At 41.6% G+C, this 20,234-nt stretch overlaps 1 protein-coding gene across 1 annotated transcript in view; it reads left to right on the forward strand.

The window, feature by feature from the left end:
- LOC117258412 (cadherin-4-like) overlaps positions 1 to 20,234 on the forward strand; it is a 340,223-nt gene that overhangs the window by 307,704 nt on the left and 12,285 nt on the right. The window contains exons 12-14 of the mRNA XM_033629314.2: positions 5,512 to 5,654; positions 16,881 to 17,120; positions 18,752 to 18,988. Coding sequence (XP_033485205.2) covers positions 5,512 to 5,654; positions 16,881 to 17,120; positions 18,752 to 18,988 — 620 coding nt within the window. The remainder of the gene's footprint in view (positions 1 to 5,511; positions 5,655 to 16,880; positions 17,121 to 18,751; positions 18,989 to 20,234) is intronic.

Genomic DNA, 20,234 nt, shown 5'->3' on the forward strand with positions numbered 1-20,234 from the left:
CTAAGGATGGTGAGCTGACTCCAGGTCAAGGTTTGAACTTGAGAGGTGCTTATCAAAGGAGGGACAGACTGACAGTGTCCTGTTGGGATTAGGGAAGAGGCAATGTGGACAGGAGAGGGGTGAGGGGGAGCGGGAGGGGGAGTGAGGCATCATGCATCACCTGTCAGACACCAGACCAGTAAGGTCGAGACATGGGACTGGAGACACTGGCATAAATGATTACCCAAACCTCCTTGGCTAAGTTTGAGACATGCATTTTTCATCCTCAGGGTCGTGGGTTTGAAAAATAAATGTCATACCTCTCCCTGCTGCTTGCTAAGATCACTAACCTGCCAGGCCTAATCATACATCCAGCTATACTCACACACCGACCAACTCCCAAATGAGAGAAACCTTCGGGTGGAGGAGAGCTCGGGAAAGCATTGGAAATAAGCCACAGGAAGGGAGAGTAAAACTTTCACACAAAATATAACCGATTTTTTTATTCCAAAATAGCGCTAGAGTAAACAAGAACTGTTTACCTTTCCAAGAGGACAAAAAATTGGCCTAGCACTTCATTAAAAAGTTAGCGATGGAAACTGCCAATTGCCCACAGTAACGTTGTTGACAATTGGGACTTGTAAACAAAAACACTGTGGGTGTTTTTACAATCATCACTCTTAATGGCCAGAGTAGCCCAATTGCTTACTGAGCACTATCAGAAAAAGTGAAAGTGACTGCTTAAAGCCAGCCACATACTGCCCTCAACTTTTCTGAAGTTTAACTTAAGAAGTCAACTAATAATGCAGTGTATTAAGTCTGTTGGAAATTAGCTTGGCTGCAAGGACTGTTCACTCAGGACTTTGTTTGCCTCTTACAAGGTTTATTACATCTGCACTGAGGGCTGTTTAGGAGACTTAATTAAAGTGTAGTGGTGGACAGAGCACTCTGCTTTGTGAACAAACCTTTGTCTTATGGCTTTTATCATCAAAGAGCATACAGCCACTTGTGCTATCGTGCAGTGAAAGCAGGAACGAAGAGGTTCTGGTGGTATCTTATAGCCCATTATAGAGGAAAAACTCTTGCTCTCACAAAGTCACACACCACTTTCTACACTCTTCTTTATGCATTTTTCTCTGTTCTTGATTGTAAAGGGTCAGTTAATCCAAATTGCAAAAATCATGTTATCTCTCTTGTTATTTGGGCTGCCACAGAATAGTCGACCAAATGTTAGTCCACCAGAAAGGTCGTGAGTCGGCAAGATTTCATTGGTCGCTTGGTCAGGGAAACAAACCTATACCTAAAACCTATCAAAACCTACATGATTGGACCATGTGGGAATTTAATGTGAAAGGACAGACACAGGAAGTGTCCACGCTCAGCAGTCAGACAGGAGTCAGGTTAATTTCCAGGGCTGGTACCTGCGGTTATTCCACAGGCTAGTTAATAACATGTCGGGCAGGAAGTCCAAAGTGTGGGATCATTTTGAGAAGGTGAAGGATGAACCCAAGGTGATATGTAAACTCATCTTCATTGGTCGACTACAAACATGACGTATCATCTGAAACATGGAAGTAGCTACATGCCCATTAGCCCACAGCGTCATTAACAGGCGGCTCACTCAGTGTGTGACGTGCACTTGTAGATAAAATATAGGCCTATATTAATGAAGGTTCATTAGTACGGTTTTGTATTTCTCTGTAATGTAGCACAGTGTTAACAATGTTACTGATACTATTCTTTCTCACACCTTCAACTCAAACCATTGTGTTGCCCCGCCCAAAAATATATAATCTAATAATTAAATTGATATTGTAAACATGCAGATGACTAGTGGACTAATAGCTAGGGGTGGGAATCTTTGGGCACTTCACGATTCGATAACGATTACGATTCAGGGGCTACGATTTGATTATAAAACGATTATTGATGCATCAATTTAATTTATGTATATTGATGCACTTTTTCACAACACACATTTCTTTTTGTCTCACTGAATAAGCATTCAACACTTGCAATTTGTATTGTGCATTTGTAATAAGAAACAGTTGAATTCATTTCCATTATATTTTATTAAACATATAAATGGAAATGCGTGCAAACTGGAAAGTTACAACTTCGTTGTACGGAACCAAAGGTAACAACAGGTATCTTAAATCACAAGATAAAATGCGCAGTTAACTTAGAGTAACAAATGATTCGGTGGCGACAGACGTCCACGCATCACATGTAACTGCGTTCCTACCTGCCTTCAACAGCGAGGCCATGACTTCTGTTTTGGTTTGATGGTAGAGTGTCGGGATGGCCGTGTCGGTGAAATAGCATCGGGATGGGATGGTGTATCTGGGCTCCAATGTATGCAGCAGTGCTCGAAATCCCTGATTTTCCACAACGGAATAAGGACGCAAATCCTTGGCAATAAATGCAGCGATGGCCTTCGTAATTCGCTTGGCCTTTTCCGATGAGGGTGGCAGCTTTCTAATTGCTTCCTCGATTGTTCTCTGGTCGGTAGCGCCACTAGTAGCCGCAGCAACAACAGCCTGCCGTCTCCCTGACTCCTCCGTCAGGTGGAATCGAGTTACATGGCTTCTCATGTTTGTTGTGTTGCCAAAGTATTTTATTTTAGCACGACACAGCTTACATATAACGTGGCTCTTGTCCAGTTCGCTTCCGCCATCAACGTTGTAGAAGCCGAAGTATTTCCACACGTCTGCTTTTAAATTAGAAGGAGCTGTTCAGATCTCACGGCAAGGTGGGTGGCGGTCAGCCATGTTTGTTTTCCGGCGTGTCCGCTCCAGGTGCGCATCCCAAAGTGTCCCGGAGATGACATGTACCGCACTTCTTAGTTCTGCATCATTTAGAATCTTCTGTATTACTCTAATTAATCGAAATTTGGACGTTTGTGAATCGATTCAGATTCGTCCACGTCCAAATCGCGATGCATCTAAGAATCGGAAATTTCCCCCACCCCTACTAATGGCCCTAGATGACGACTGTTGATCAGCTAGGAAAACTCTTAGTTGGGGGCAGCCCCAAGTGTTATAGCTATGCAGATGATTCTAGTTTTATTTGCCCAGATTTCAAGGTGTCTGTCTCAGAGTTTTTTGTTTTAACCCCCACACACTTGAGGTAAATAGAAATTATTCTGTGCTGCTCATATTTAAAGGAATGGTTTGGCATGTTGTCGAAAGTTACATGAAAAGATCGATAACATTCTCTTGTGTGTATGCTAAATATGAAGCTGGAGCCAGCAGGCAATTCGCTTAGCATGTAGTTTCAACACCTCTTAAGTTAATTAACACATCGGTTATGTGCCAACCTATTCTTGGTCAAGATGTGTGATTAGTCACTAGGAAGTTGCAAGGCAATTTGCAGACTCCAGGACTCTAGTTTGGTTACAGTGCAAATAAAACAAATATGATGTAGTATGCCATGTTAATTTGTAACCTTTGGAAGCGCTGGCTAGCTGTTTACCCCTGCTCCCCATCTTAATGCTAATCAGAGTAAGATCCACAATGTGTGAAGATAATATAAACTAATTTAAATATCATGCAAAATTCATTTCCAGACACTGTATAAAACATAGGTCATCTATAAAAATGTAAAAAGACTACAATGCATCTATGTTGAATTTTGGTAATGATGCTCCCTTTAATTTTGTAATTTACAGCCTGCAGTTTAGTTGAGCAGAGAGCTGCATTCGTCCTGGGAGCTCTCTAGCGTCATATTTAGCATACATATTTAGCATACATATTTGAGACTGGAATCAATCTTCTTATCTTAAATGTTAAGAAAGAAAGCACATTTCCCAAAATGTCCAACCATTTTTTTGATAAATTGTATAGCTTTTCTTTCCAAGAACAATGTTCCTGTTATTTGGGTGAACTGACCCTTTAATTTCCGCCTGCTCAGTATGAAGTGCATCAGTTTGTCTGCCCTCCACTGGAAAGACAAAAAGAACATTTTTTCCCTCAGCCCAGACGGAGAGTCAGTTTGGCATGGCACAGCCAATAGAGATGCAGTTGGACACAGAGTAGCAGTAGGTATCAAGTCAGTCCTAATGAGGATATTAAAACCAGATCATACAGCCATGCTGCTACTTCCGAATGTCACCTCTCCCTGTCTCTCTTTCCCCACCCACCCATCCCTGATCATATTCCTCACTCTTTTATCCCACCCTCCCGCTGTGATGGACTCACTGTAGTCCTGGTGGTGATTTCACAGTCCGCCAGTTAGTGGCGGTGGGCTTGGCTAGCCCGTGTGAAACCGTCTAGAGTGTGGGAATGTCATCTCTGTGATCCCCTTCCCCGCACTGTGCTACGCCTGGGATCATGCCTACTGCCTGCTGGGAAAATCCCACCTCCCTAACTGCAGGAGAGAGATTATACTCTCTGTCCACCCCCCACCCTCCCTGCCTTCTCACTGCCACCCACCCCTCCAGGCTTTCACTCTCCTCCATGTGAGTAGAAATATGAATGCAGTGTTTAATCGAACAGGAATAAACAGGTTGGCTTCACACTAACTGTAAGTACACTACAATTCAATAAATATAAAAGCAAGGTTAAGGTCAAGTCCATTTCAATTTGGATGGATTTAAAAGCTGGGAGTGTTTGTCCCGTAACATGGCCTTATTGCCCAAACTGACATTCAGCAAATGAAATCGGATTGATGTAGAAACCTTGTTGTGTGAGGCCAAGGTGTCACATGTCCACAGACAATGTTTCACACACCAAAGTGAGATTGCAGCCAAGAGAGAAGTAGCAGTTGGTGAACTCTGCATCACAGAGGGAATGAGATGAGGATGAGGAGATACAGACAGGGATAAGAAAATGTATGAATACACAAGCACAGCAAGATGAGGTTGACGCGGCTTGGGTTGGGAGAGATCTGATAGAATTGAGAGTGCAGAACGAGCCGAAAGCAACAAACGCCCGAGAAACAAGAACAGCTAGATCAGTGTGAGATTGGGATTCAATCCTGAAGATGATCCCCTGTTCCTCTCCTTGCCCTTTATCCCAGGGGATGTCGCCACCTGCTACCACATCCGCTTTCCTGTTTGACGATCAGCACTGTGATCCTATCATCCTGTCTCCACCCTATGAGCAGACTCCCCATACACACGCTGACATTTGCAAACATGCAAGCACTAAAACATGTGTGTTGTATATAACCCTGCCAGGCAGTTAAGCACTCTCCAGCATAAGCAAACACTTCCTAGAATATGTACATGCAGCACACACACACTGGCAGTTGCAGCAGTGCTTAACTAGGGAGGTAATTGACTTCAATGCCTGGTACACAGGAGTGAAAAATGAGGTGAAATTGACTGTAGGCTGCAGGCTCTGGAGGAGAAGTCAATGAAGAATTAAACTGTGTGAAGGTCAGGCTGTTGTGATTTTGTGTGTGTGTGTGTGTGTGTGTGTGTGTAGACAGTCTCTGTATGCACAGATGCAAGAGAACATTTTCAGTTGCTTGTAAACACAGAAACGCCAGCGCTAACTTCTCCATCGATCTGTCCTTGTGTGTCTTTAGGTATTCAAAGCTGAACGACCCAGCCGACTGGTTGTCCATCAACAGAACCAATGGTCAGATCATAACCACGGCAATGCTCGACCGGGAATCTGTCTACGTCAAAAACAATATATATGAAGCCACATTCCTGGCCACAGACAATGGTAAGATTCTCTTTTAATGTTTCACACATCAGTGAGCATTTTTATTTAAAATCAGAGTAATCAAGGCTGCTCCTTCCAGTATGCTATTCTTTTCGTTTCTATGTACGTCGTCATTCCTACATGTTTAAACCTTCCTGCACAGTTATTTTTATATCCCCTAAAAGACTGAAGTTTAATCTAATTTATTATAAATTTAAGTACTATTATAATAACATGGATTAATGTGCTTATTTGGATTTACTAAAAAAAAAAAATACATTGCATAATTGGCACAATTGAGCCTCTACTGTTTTTGATGACAGAGAAACTATGACAGCTACTTTTTCTATTATTCTATTATGAATCCTTTTAAACAACTGACCATTTTCACATTTCATCATCAGAGTTTCTATCAGAATGTTGGCTGAGCTTGAAGACCAATAATGATAATTTAGTCGATTTCCCTGTGGTAATTTTTTACACCCAATAATTGTTCTTAACTGTAAGTTCTTTGTAGTAGGGGAGGGCAATATGTCGATTATACTCGATGTATCGCTGCTTGTTCCATGTGGGATGTATACAATTATTATACTGCGATCAATGAGTATGAATTGTCACATCATTTTTTAAGCCACTGGCATGAGACTCATTTTAGTGTTTTGGTTCTCTCCCACAAACATGATAAGTCACAAACACTCCCGCAGCCCATCTAAACCACTCTCACCTGGCCGATAGTGTATGAGCAGACTGGTGTGTGTTTTTCTGTCTGCATGGCTCCAGACGGCAACAATTTAGTCACATTTTCTGACTATGAAACACCAGTGGGACTTGCACCTACAACTACTAGCTGTTAGTTTCTTTCTACTTTCTGCTAACTGCTAAAAGCTAACTGTTGACCGAAGCTTCAAATTTACAGCAAAAACATCAATAGTTTCAGCCCGAGATGAGCCGGGTGCTTACAACATAAAACCAGTACTTTATTTATCTTTAAAATAATAGTACTTTGTTTACCTTTATTATTAGAGTACTTTATTTTAAAGTATGCAGATGACACAGTTATTGTTAGTTTATTGAAGGACAATGAGACCAGTCGCGGACCTATCACTGAGCACTTTGTCAGGTGGTGTGAAGAGTCTTATCTTCAGCTGAACACCTCAAAAACTAAAAACATGATTGAGGACTGCATCGTGGACTGCAAAAAAAAATCTACCTATGGGTATTTAATAAAGTAATCTGAATCTGAATCTAATTTAGATTTATTATAACACTACTTTGTTTACCTTTATTATAACAGTACATTGTTTAACTTTATGTATCGTGTGAAATAGGGTATGGTGAATGTGCTAGGAAAGGTAGTATCGACACGGTCACTACCTGGAGCTCGCATCAACAGAGCCTGGGATTGTTGAAGGTGGCAGTGCTGTTTGGGCTGAGAAAGCCTGTGAGTTTATCTTCTCTATCTCCCTTAACTTTAGCTCATATTGGAGTTATGTAGCATGTGAAATAGAGTATGGTGAATGTGCTAGGAAAGGTAGTATCAGCACGGTCGCTACCTGGAGCTCGCATCAACGGAGCCTGGGTTTGTTGAAGGTGGCTATGCTCTTTGGGCTGAGAAAGCCATGTGTAATGTAAGGTAAAGCAGGTTGTTGGGTTGGTGCGAGGAGCAGTGAGAGCTGGCATTAGGGGAGTGTCTCTGGGACGCCAGAGATCAGTGTCTAGCCTCCTGGAGGTGTCGTGGGACCAACTGAACGAAACACTGGCAAAAGGAGGTTCCCACCTGATGACCCCAAAGACGTGTTAGTTATCACTGCTCATTGGTCTGTATAGTTAAGCCTTGCCATAATAGCTTATCATAGGGCTTAGGAGGTTATTCACTGAGCGCTGATCCTTTATTTAGAGCACAAATTTCTTGTGTTTATTCGAAGTATGATAACAGTACTTTATTTATCTTTATTATAACAGTACCTGATTTACCTTTATTGTAACAGTGCTTAATTTACCTTTATTATAAAACTATGTTATTTACCCTTTTTTTAACGGTACTTTATTTAGCTTTATAATGGCAGTATTTAAACTTACAGTAATTATGTAACAGTAGCTGCCTCATCAGACTATATGTAACACTAGTTCATTTAGTATTTTTAGTATCAGGGTTTGGCCTAAAAATATTACGATATTATTCATAGACCATATCGCCCAGCCCTGCTTTGTAATCTTCAAAACAGTTATGATTTAGAAAGACAGTGACCTGGGATGATTGTTTAATATACACCTGAACAGAGAAAGAAACATCCCAGAAAGCTCACTGAAACTTGTCCTCTGGAACTGTAAAGCATAGCCTACACCGTGTATTTGTCTTATACTCAGGGCTTATGACTGGAAGGTCACCTGTTGAAGCCCCAAACCATCTGCAGACATGGGTGGGATGTGTAAATAAATGACCGCAACCCCTCAAACATAGCTGAAGTGTCCTTGAGCATGACACTCACTGCTGTTTGCAATTAAGTAGAGGTGGAGTTTAAAGCTTGAGAGTAAATACATGTAAGATTGAAAAATGTCAAAAATGTTGCCTGCTGTTTGATGAAAATGAAGACATTTGTGTGGATTTAGAGGGATATAAGAACATGGAGGCTCTGCAGCATTCAAGTGCAGTGCAGCTGGGTTAGAGTTAGAGAAAATCCTGGATTCACACAACCTGGTCACACTCTTGATCCTCTCCTCCGCCTTATCTTCTGTCCATGACTGCTTTCTACTTCCCTTTCCCACAGTGTGGCATATATATGTTTGTTCTGCCACAAAGTTGAATTTAAGTGAGCACCAACTCAATCACAGTAAACGAATAAGTTCCCTTTTTCTCAAGTGGAAGTGAGTGCTTTTTCTCTAGTAGAAGGAAATGCTTTTTTCACCCCTCCCAAAATTGCCTTATCAGTGACGTGCAGTACACTGGTGTGTTTACCTTAAATTGAGCTGGCTTTGAAACACTGGTGTATTTATAGGTATGGGCATGTGTAAAGAATGCAGTGATGACTTAAAACACATTTATGTGAGCAAATGTGTATGTTTCTGTGCTTTTTTAGTTTGGCGATGATTGACAATGTCAGACACCATGACATATAACCTGCTGTGTTGATTTGAAGGAAGAGGCAGTGGGATAAGAGGCTGACTGGCTTCACAACCCTCTCATTTACTCGCCTCTTTTCGTTCCCTGTGATTTTCTGGAGTTCTTTGTGATTTCAATACATTACCCATTTCCTCAAAGGACCTATAGGCCCTTACGGAAATTCGTTTTTTGTCCACCTGACATTTGCAAAGTGCACCTTTTAGGGAGCCATGCAACGGCAGTGTTTGGCAGATATTAGAACTATGTGACGTCCAAAAGACAAGAAGCCAGCATTTAAAGTTATGTGTGTGTGTGTGTGTATGCAAGTTTGTGTGTATACATCAGTCTGACTACGTGGGTGTTGCTGGAGTGCCAGCCATCATAACATGAGAGGGATTATGGTAAGAAGTGCTGTGAGACAGTAAGGATCGTAGGCCGGAACATGGAGAGGTGGTGACAGCATGGTGAGAAGTGCACTTGTATTGCTACCGTATTTTAATGTCGCCTCCTCGACACAATCTGACTGCCTCAGACCCTTCTGACACACAGTCTTCCTTTCTGAGCACCTATCGTATTGTTTGTGCGTTTATGTGCTCTTCAAAGAACATATGGTCGGCTTGCTACAAGTCTTTTCACCATGCCTCACATCTCTGAGCCGCCATCAAAAAAAGGAGTTAATACAAATCCTTTTGAGGAATTTACACAAACATAATTATTTATTTAGCTGGTTAAAACCCACATAATTCTCCTATCAGCTGTGGCAAGCTGCTTCCACATGTCCCCCATACATGGCTGGGATTAACAAAGCTGCAGAATGGGAGAGCCAGTGTGTGTGTTTGTATGTGCGCGTTTATGAAACACGCGTGCTAATGGTTTAGTTGTACAATTTGCATTTAATACTGTACATTTAGTATGTATATGCGTATAACCATATGTGCAAGAAGCCACTTAAGATAAACTTGTTGGATAATGTTGAAATAGTGACAGTCAAATAAAATGTTCTCTAAGGGCTGGTTAATGTATTTAAAGCTTTTAGAGGCTGCTGGATAATATTTTAAAAAAAACAACAACACATACATTAGTAATACGGCTGTGGTGAAACATTACGTTGTAATAATGTGTAGCTAAATATAATTTTTTCCATTATGACTGCTCTTCACTTAACATTTAAAATATGCAGTGAAGCACACTGATGACGTGACATTACATTCAAAGCGGTATGTAAGAATGCTTTCAGATGTAGCGTTCGCTTTGGTCCGAATCAGGGACCGATTTTGTTACGAAGTTGCATAATGGCCTAGAGTTGGTCTAAAATGAACAATGACAGCAATATAGTCCACAATGAGCAGCGCTAAAATCAACCTGTGTAGTTGTCCCTCTATTGTGACATTAGAAAATGTCACATTTATCTTGCAAGTGTACTCTTCTTCAACGTTTTACTTCCTGGATTTTTCCAATCAAGAGCAGCTTTCTGGTGCAAGGCATTTGATCTGGTCCACTTGTAAATGCTGCCGTGAGAACACGAACCAACTCTAGGCAATTATGCAACTTTGGAACAAAATGAGTCCCTGATTCGGACCAAATCAAGACAACTCTAGGTCTACGTCTGCTCTTGATTGGTCAGAATTTCCATGTGGGAAAAATCCAGGAAGCAAACAAAGCATTGAAGAAGAGTACACTTGTAAGATAAATGTGACACTTTCTAATGTCACAATGGAGGGACAACTACACAGGTTGATTTTAGTGCTGCTCATCGTGGACTATATTGCTGTCATTGTTCATTTTAGTCAAACCATACAGTTTGAAAACGAGGCGCGGCTCCAACTAGAAAACAATGTTTTGATGCATTGGATGTGCTGAATGTGCATATTAAGGCAGTACAGGAGGAGGTGCACATTAATAACCCTCCAGGACTGTAACATGCTCATGTTTAACCCAAACAATGTGTCATGTGACTGCAGTTGGTGTTTATCAGTTGTTGTTTTAGCAGAAACTGTTGTAGGTCTCTACCAGGGCTCCAGTGTCACATCTATCATTGATGACTTGGTCTGATCAATGATCAGTCCTGTCTCTGAGAAATTATGTTTACAAATGACTAATTTTAACAGGAAATACATTTTGAGGAAAACATAATGCCCAACAGATTACATCTTTTATTAGGAAATGTTGCTAATTAACGTACCTGGCAAGTTCCAAAAATGTTGATAGTGAACATATCAGCAAAATGTTCACTGACAATGTCTTCAGTTGTTTTCTGCCAAAATAGTTAAAGTTGTAATACAGAATCCAGTCGTAGTGACTACAGCATTGTTTTTTTTCTACTCTTTTTATTTTACAGAAATCACGATCTTTCCCCAACCTTAACCAAAGTGCTTTTGTTGCCTAAACCCAAGACAAGAGTCTGAATGTCGACTTGGATGGTGGTGGTGCTGGTGTCATGGTCCTGCACTCTGTACGCCCAACATCCTCCCCATCCACCTCCATTTAAAGCCAATGCGGCACATGAATGTAGTCTTTTGTTAGCTAAGAGAAACATTGTCTCTGAACATAATCCAGGCAGCGATTTCATTGCCACAACAACATAATTTGGAAAGTAGTTTGGTAACATTCAGATGTAATTTCTATGAGACAGGGTTGCAAAGACAAGTCTTCAATCAGCTGAACTTTATCCAGTGATCTACAATATTATTCATAGTAATACCAGCAGTGTTGGAGGTAACATGTTATGAAACTAAGGCATTGCGGTAATATATGACTTTAAGCAGTAACAAAGTAATATCACGTTACTGATAGGATTGCACCACTTCTGCCCTTTAGACCACCCAAAGGTTTTTGCGTCTTGTCATGTCAATATAGGCTACACAACAGAAGGGTGCCAGTGATCAGCAGAACATTCGGCTAATGCTGTCGAATATGGGTGAGCTTGTTGTATGCATTTCCATTCACATACACTACAATAGTGGATCAACGCGGACACACCATCCTGGTCGTATACACAGTTCTCTCTCTGTTGTTGTTGTGGTCGCTGACTGTGAACCCACAGGCAGGTCTTCCAGCTCTGGCATTTCATCTGCCCTCACCATATCATGATTGACTCACACACCAGTCCACTTATTTTGGACCTCGGTGTTTGTCTATTGTGTTTCATATTCATAAGCCTACAATTAAACATATTTATCTCTATCTCATTATGTATCATACTCTGATCCTTTGTCTGCCTGCCCATTCCTGCGTCCAAGGCTATTTGTTAATTTAAAGAGGTCTAGGCTATTTAATTGGTCCATATCATTACACTATTGTTAATATACGCAAGTGATTTTTGAAGATATTTTAGGGCTTTTTTTGCCTTTAATCGATAGGACAGTTGGTAGCGTGCAAGGGGGAAAGAGAGAGGGGGTGACATGCAGCAGAGGGATGTTGGCTGGAATTGAACCCATGGCTGCTTCGGCAAAGACAAAGCCTTTGTACATGGAGCACCTGCTCTACCAGTTGAGCTAATGGGCGCCTCAAGCAGGTGATCTTAATACAAAGTGGTATTCACTGTATGTGAATGCTTGAATGGGCCAGACCCATGCTCTGGCAGACAGCCTTCATTAGGCTGTGCAATATTGGCCACCACTGGATTTTTTAATGCTCTTCACTAAACAGCTTCTTTACTTTGAATTTCCACTCTGAAACAACATGGCCCTCTTCTATTTTATCATGCCTTGTCCTATTTCTGAGGTTAATCTGGTGAACACAAATGTGGTGTAATCAGTAACACTTAACGCTACACAGGTTTTAATATTATTAAGTAAGTTACTACCTTCAAATCAAAGTAACTAGTATTATGTAATATATTTTGAAAATAACTACCCCAGCACTGATTACCATTCAGACTGAGCTTAAACTGTCGACAGACTCACTTACAGCCCTTCTTTAACTGTGTTTCACTCTTGTGGCAAATGTCTTGCTCTGTTGCCATGTTTAATTGGCAGATCTGTCAGCTTTGCATAAATCTTTGTAAATTACATCGCCCTTATCTCATCCCGGAGATGGGCCCTGGGGTCGCTTGATTCCATCCAATGGCTCTGCTAGTGGGGCATGGCGGGGAAATGACTCGTAATTGGAGGCAGCTAAGGGTCGTCACCCCCTGACACACACTCAATAAACAGCTTTGAGCTTTATACTGCTAAGCGCTCTTTTTTTTTTTCTCTTCACATTTCTCTGGGCCACATTTTCATACCACACGTACACAGTCATGCATTCTTCTCCCACTCTACTACCTCACTCTCTGATTCTTTAAAGTGTCTATTCTTTACTCCCAATTCTCTATAAATGCTGTTGCTGATGGTCTGTTGCTCTGTTCAGTCAATGCAAAGGGTTTCAGGACTGTGTCTGCAGATGAGGTGTGTGTCTGTGTGCATTAGTGCATGTTATTACAGTGCAAGGCTGACAGTATTGTATTGAAGCAGCACCTGCAATGGTTGCCCACAGTAGCATCAGACCACATTTCTCCAAATGCCTTAACAATTTCCACAGACTTGCAACATGGACTGTGCTGCACCGTTAGTTTAAAATCTACAGGGGTTCATTTCAGAGAATATCTCAACTTTAATCGCTGCCTAATTAGCCACATCTGTAGGTACAGCAAGACTGTTGCTAAAATTGTATGCAGATATAATAAGCTAAACCAGTGCTATAGCAACCGTGTGTTACACTTACAGTGCCCTCCAAAAGTATTGGAACAGTGAGGCCAATTCCTTTATTTTTGTTGTAGACTGAAAACATTTGGGTTTGACATCAAAAGATGAATATGGGACAAGAGATCAACATCTCAGCTTTCATTTCCAGGTATTTACATCTGGATCTGATACACAACTTAGAAGATAGCACCTTTTGTTTGAACCCACCCATTTTTCATGAGAGCAAAAGTATTGGAACATGTGACTGACAGGTGTGTTTTGTTGGCCAGGTGTCTCCCATTTACATTGATTATTCAAACAATAAATAGCACTGGATGTCTGAGCTCAGTTTCAGATTGGGTACGATAGGTTTTGCCTGTGCAGACTGCATTTAGAGGTGGAACCAACATGAAAACCAGAGAGCTGTCTATGGGTGAAAAAGAAGCAATTGTGAATCTGAGAGAAGATGGACAATCAATCAGAGCCATTGCACAAACATTGCCCATAGCCAGTTCAACCATTTGGAATGTCCTGAAGAAGAAAGAAACCACTGGTGTACTAAGCAACAGATGTCGAACAGGTAGACCAAGGAAAACATCAGCAGTTGATGACAGAAACATTGTGAGAGCTGTAAAGAAAGACCCTAAAACAACTGTTAGTGACATCAGCAACAACCTCCAGAGGGCAGGAGTGAAGGTATCACAATCTACTGTTCGCAGAAGACTTCATGAACAAAAGTACAGAGGCTACACCAGAAGATGCAAACCACTCATTAGCAAGAAGAATAGGAAGGCCAGGCTGGAATTTGCCAAAAGGTACAGAGATGAGCCTCAAAAATTCTGGGAAAAAGTTTTATGGACTGATGAGACAAAGATTAACTTTTTCCAAAGTGATGGAAAGGCGAAAGTTTGGAGAAAGAAAGGATCTGCTCATGATCCCAAACATACAAGCTCATCTGTGAAACACGGTGGAGGTAATGTCATGGCTTGGGCTTGCATGGCTTCTTCTGGGACGGGCTCTTTCATCTTCATTGATGATGTAACACATGATGGCAGCAGCAAAATGAACTCAGAAGTCTACAGAAACATTTTGTCTGCTAATTTAAAGAAAGATGCAACCAAACTGATTGGGAGATCCTTCATCATGCAGCAAGATAACGACCCAAAACACACTGCCAAAACAACAAAGGAGTTCATCAGGGGCAAGAAGTGGAAGGTTTTAGACTGGCCAAGTCAGTCTCCAGACTTAAACCCAATAGAGCATGCATTTTACCTGCTGAAGAGGAGACTGAAGGGAGTAACCCCCCAAAACAAACAACAACTGAAAGAGGCTGCAGTGAAAGCCTAGAAAAGCATCACAAAAGAAGAATGCAAAAGTTTGGTGATGTCAATGGGTCACAGGCTTGATGCAGTTATTGAAAGCAAAGGATTTGCAACTAAATATTAAGTCTCATTCAGTTTAATCTATTTTAAGTTTATATGTTCCAATACTTTTGCTCACCTAAAAATTTTGTGTTCCATTACAAATAATGCTATCTTCTAAGTTGTGTATCAGATCCAGATGTAAATACCTGGAAATAAAAGCTGAAATGTTGATCTCTTGTCCCATATTCATCTTTTGATGTCAAACCCAAATGTTTTCAGTCTACAACAAAAGTAAACGAATTGGACTCACTGTTCCAATACTTTTGGAGGGCACTGTACAGGACAATTTGATCACATTTAGTTAAAATTAAACTTAAATTTCTAAAAATGCCATAATGACTTCAGGTTTAAAGAAGTATTTCACTGGTGGAAAGAGGGTATTTTCATCGAGCTTGGCTGTCTGTGCAGGAGAATGATGCAAATACTTTTGAAATTGGTGCTACATGACCAGGGAGAACATAGAAACAGGTCTGTGGCATCCATTTTGTCCAACAGGTAGATAACCTACGATTACCAGAATGCACTGCGCCACACTGAACCAATAAATGCTCCTGCTGTTGGGTCACAAGTCATCAACAGCCCCTCCCATTGCGGAAGGCCACCTCGGTCTGTTTAAACTTAAAGGGTTCCGCCAATGTGACTACCCTACAAGGCAGAAAATTGGGCACCTTGGATCAACTCGCCAATCTGGCTCTGTGTGTCTCAACGCTTGCAGCTTGCCGGCAAAACGGCCCAACATTCACGGAAAATCTGGCAGTGTAAAAGGGGCTATAGTTGTACTGCTTGTTCTCATTTTTTTCAGCCTCAGTTAAAAGTACAGGAAACTGTATAGCACCAGCTTCCTCTTCACAAATGCTCATATTACAGCAGTGCACTAAAATGTGTTTCTGGAGACATTTTAGCTGAGAAACAGGTAATACAGTAACATAATCCTAGTTTATGTTTGATCAGCACTGCCTAGTTTGTTTGATATGGTCTGAGTTTGAGAAATAGAGAAAGAGAGAGGTAGCAGCATATGAAAACACGGAAGACAATCCGTAGTTCGAGCAACAGCCCAAGAGCAGGATGACCTGAAAGGTGTCTTTTGGCAGATTTGAGCTGGGAGATGTGGGCATTAGCAAGATGTAGGGGAGGATATCATAGTTCATTTACACATACTACCAACATTGCTATGATACAAAGCTGGTTGAAAATAAAATATCCCTTTAAGAGTGGACAAACGTGATGCATGGGGTTAAATCTGTCACTTATCACAGAATAATGGAGTTTATAAATCTATATCGTCTCTTTTAAAGAAGCAAAATACATTGTTTGATAGGCTGCTATAGTGTGCAGTGTTGGAAAGTCACAACTGCTGTCACGCTGAGTAAATCATATTCATGAGTCATTGATTATGTGTGAGCAGGGAGTAATACTGTATATATGTATGTGAGCATGCAGTGATATATCCTCTTAACACAGAGGCTTGAAGTTTCTGCATTTACAAGTGTATTTAGATGATTATTTATGTAAGAGTGAAGAACTGCGTGCACCACAATGAGAATGTTCGTGTTCAACTTTCAGATATACATTGTTAATATTGCAGGCAGCCGTGCCTTTATCTACAGAATCATAGATGGCTCTCCTCGTTTTGTGTAAATACACACAGACAAGGACTTGTTTGATTGTGTTACAGTCATCATTATTGTACCTAAGCCGTCTCTAGGCGATTGGATGTACCGTGCCTGCATCTGGATCGACTCTGATGGTTTTGATTTGGCTCTGAGGCTAAAAGAGGAGCTGAAAACCACAACTGTCAAAAGTACTTCTGTCAAGGCCAGAAATTCTCCTGCAGTCCTACAGCATCTCTACCTCTAACATCACCATTGTGAATAGACGGAGCTCCTTTCACCTCTTCTCCTTTGTTTTTTGTTGGCTTTTATCCCTTGCCTCCCCTCTGTCGGCCTTCAACTCCTGTCCCTCTTCCCTCTCAATCGTCCCTATTACTGCACACATCTTCTCTTGTCATCTTTTCCTCCCGTCATGATACAATTTTCTCTTCCCTTCTTTCTGCTCCCAGGCTCTCCAGCAGCCAGCGGCACAGGCACGCTGCAGATCTATCTGATAGATATTAATGACAACCCCCCAGCACTCATACCCAGGGAGTCTCAGATCTGTGAGCGGGTGAACAAGAACGTCCACGGTGTCAACATCACTGCCGCCGATGCTGACACGGACCCCAACGCCGGACCCTTTGTCTTCGAGCTGCCCAACTTTCCCACCAGCATCCGACGCAACTGGACGATTTCTCGGATCAGTGGTAAGGAGATGTCATTGTAGAACAACCCCAGAGGATATAAGAAAATTAATTTAAATGATCAGCGCATATAATGGTTTAAAGTCACATCATACACACGTGTAGCAAAACACAGTGTACAGGGTCTGAAATATTTTTACTTGAACATACATGCACCAAGCAATTTAAAGGAAACACATTGGTCAATAATAAATTAACACATAAGACATAATTTTCTTTTTCCCACCAAAATTAGTGCAGATACCAGGAAAACCCACTAAAAACAGACAATAGACTTATTTTCCATTGCCAGAAGAGCAGAGCCATGAACCCAGCTCTGCAGTAGATGAGTATGTATTTCTGGGTTTTGTTTTGTTTTTGTGTGTCACGTTTGACGTCAGGAACACTTTGGAAAACCTGTTAGTCATCAGTAGAAAGCAGCATTGGAGACAGTAAAAATATTATTGTGGTTACTTATTTTTTTATGTCTGTTACTTACTCAGTCTCGCTTTCAAATTTGGTGCCTAATTCTGAATGATGTTTGAGTCCTGTTTGGATGGAGATTGACGGTATTTTGTGGCTGTGTGGCAGATTTAAGCTACAGATGTAAGACATTATGCACTTAAGCGATATTTTGGACATATATTTTTTTTAAATCCTTGTTAGTGAACACTTCCCTGAATTTGGCAGTACATCCAACCGGCCTCACAATCTCAAAATCTGTTATGCTGACGAACGGCTGTCAGGTCAAGACCCTGGTGAGGACGATAACATGCTGATGAGCTTCACTGGAACAGTTTCTTTTTTTTTTTTTAATTATTTTTGTGGGGTTTTTTGCCTTTAATTACAGGACAGAGAGTGAAATGGGGAGACAGAGAGAGAGAGTGGGGACTGACATGCAGCAAATGGCTGTGAGCCAGATTCGAAACCCGCGGCCACTGCAGCGAGGCAATGCTTCTGTACATGGGGCGCCGGCACTATCCACTACACTACCAATGCCCCCACTGGGACGGTTTCTGACTTTGTGCAGAAATTCTTCAGTTGTGCAAACCAGTTGTTGCAGCAGCTGTTTAGGTGGCTGTTGTCAGACGATCTTGCATGTAAAGATGTGGAGGTCCTGAGCTGGTGTAGCTACTTCTGGTCTGCAGTTGTGAGGCCGGTTGGATGTAGCCTACTGCCGAGTTCTCAGAAACGACATTGGAGATGTTTTATGGCAGTGAAATGAACATTCAGCTCACAGGCAGCAGCTCTGATGGACATTCCTACACTCGGCACGTCAATAGCACGCTCCCTTAAACTTGCAACAGCTGTGGCATTGTGTCGTCATAAAACTGCACATTTTAGGGTGGCTTTTAATTGTGATCATCCCACGGCACACCTGTGTAGTAATCATGTGGTTTAATGAGGATCTTAAATAATCTACCTGACAGGTGTGGCATATTATCTTGGAAAAAGAGAAGTGCTCAAAAACACAATTTTGAACACATTTGCAACCAAAATTTGAGAAACATATCTACTGAGTCCATAAAAAAGCTTTAGATCTTTAACTTAAACCTGTGAAAACTGGGAGCAAAAGTTTGTGCTGAGTATATATTTATGAGTGTTATGATTAATTACATCTAGTTTCTTGTCTCTTTCCTCTACATGCCACACAGGTGATTACGGCCGTCTAGGACTGCGGTACCAGGTGTACTTAGAGCCCGGGGTGTATGAGGTCCCTATAATTGTGTCGGACTCGGGGAACCCTCCGTTATCCAACAGGTCAGTCATCAAAGTGAAGGTGTGTCCCTGCGACGAACACGGAGACTGCACCACCCTCGGGGCCGTGGCGGCCGCCGGCCTGGGAACCGGAGCCATCATCTCCATCCTCATTTGCATCATCATACTGCTCAGTGAGTATCAGCTGTTCATCTCACATTCACCCACAGACACCTCACCACTCTCAGACATGTCACACACCCACACACTGTGTACAATACAGAAAATTTTAGCTGCTTGTGATTGGCTTTGATTTGCCGTTCTGCCAAAAGAATGCAGTTCAGGGCGCAGTCATTAAACATTCACCAGGCTGCAATACAACAACTTGAACAACAGTTTGTATAATGGATTCATGCCTCAACTGCTGGAATCGTCTCCAGCATCTCTCGACAAAGAGGTTTCTGGCTTCCCTTCCTGGTAGGGTAAACATCTGCTGCTATCTATCATGCCAGTGATTCATGCTGCTGGCTCACTTTGTTTCTGTGGGTTATATATACATATATAAAAGTCTTATAGACAGATTCACCTGCCGCTGTAGGGTTCATCCAGCTTATTTCAAAGTGGTGGATGGTATACTGTGTGTCAGTGAGCTTTGTTTTATACTTTTAGTACTGATACAAGATTTGGAAGTGACTCTCATGCTAAAAGAAAAGAGGAGAAAGAATGAGCAAGCTGTCTTTTGATCTGCCAGAGATATGGGTACATTTAGGTTAGGTTGATGATTAGGTTGTGATCCGATACTCTGAAGTTAACCTTCTCCGGAGCAGGATAGCTGTTCAGCGTAAGTTGCCACGGTGATTTATCTCAGTAAAAAGAGAACCAGCTTTGTGGTACTTAAATCCCAGAGTTAACCCTGAAGTTACCTCGCTAACTCCAAATACTGCTTCGTAGTACAGGCCTCTGGTCGCTACCTTTCTGAAAGGGCACAACCTCACCTGAACGCTCTTGGGGGTACACGTCCATAAACATCCCAGACACAGAAAATAAGGAAATACAGGCAGAGGGCAGAGTCTCTGCAAATAAATACATCACCACAAACTTCTCATGGGACAAAGGTGACGGTCGATAGGGTTAACTTCTGTATGAGTCTATACATTGATTTTTCAGGGAACAAAAACTGCACACTATACAAATACTTATATACTTTACAAATAAAAACCACTTGGGGAAGTTAGGGAAGCATCATGGTGAGGGTAAAAAAAATTCAACACTGACTGTTGATAGGAGCTGTGAACAGAAGTCTCATGTCAAACTCTGACTTTGGTGATCCTCTGAGTTTTCCTCTAGAGCCACAAGCAAGTCAAAGTTTTCACCTATCCTGCAAAATATCTCAGCATCTACTAGATGTAGTGGCACAAACTTTTGTACAAACATCCATCA

Source organism: Epinephelus lanceolatus, chromosome 8, assembly GCF_041903045.1.
Source record: "Epinephelus lanceolatus isolate andai-2023 chromosome 8, ASM4190304v1, whole genome shotgun sequence".
Taxonomy (NCBI): Eukaryota; Metazoa; Chordata; class Actinopteri; order Perciformes; family Serranidae; genus Epinephelus; species Epinephelus lanceolatus.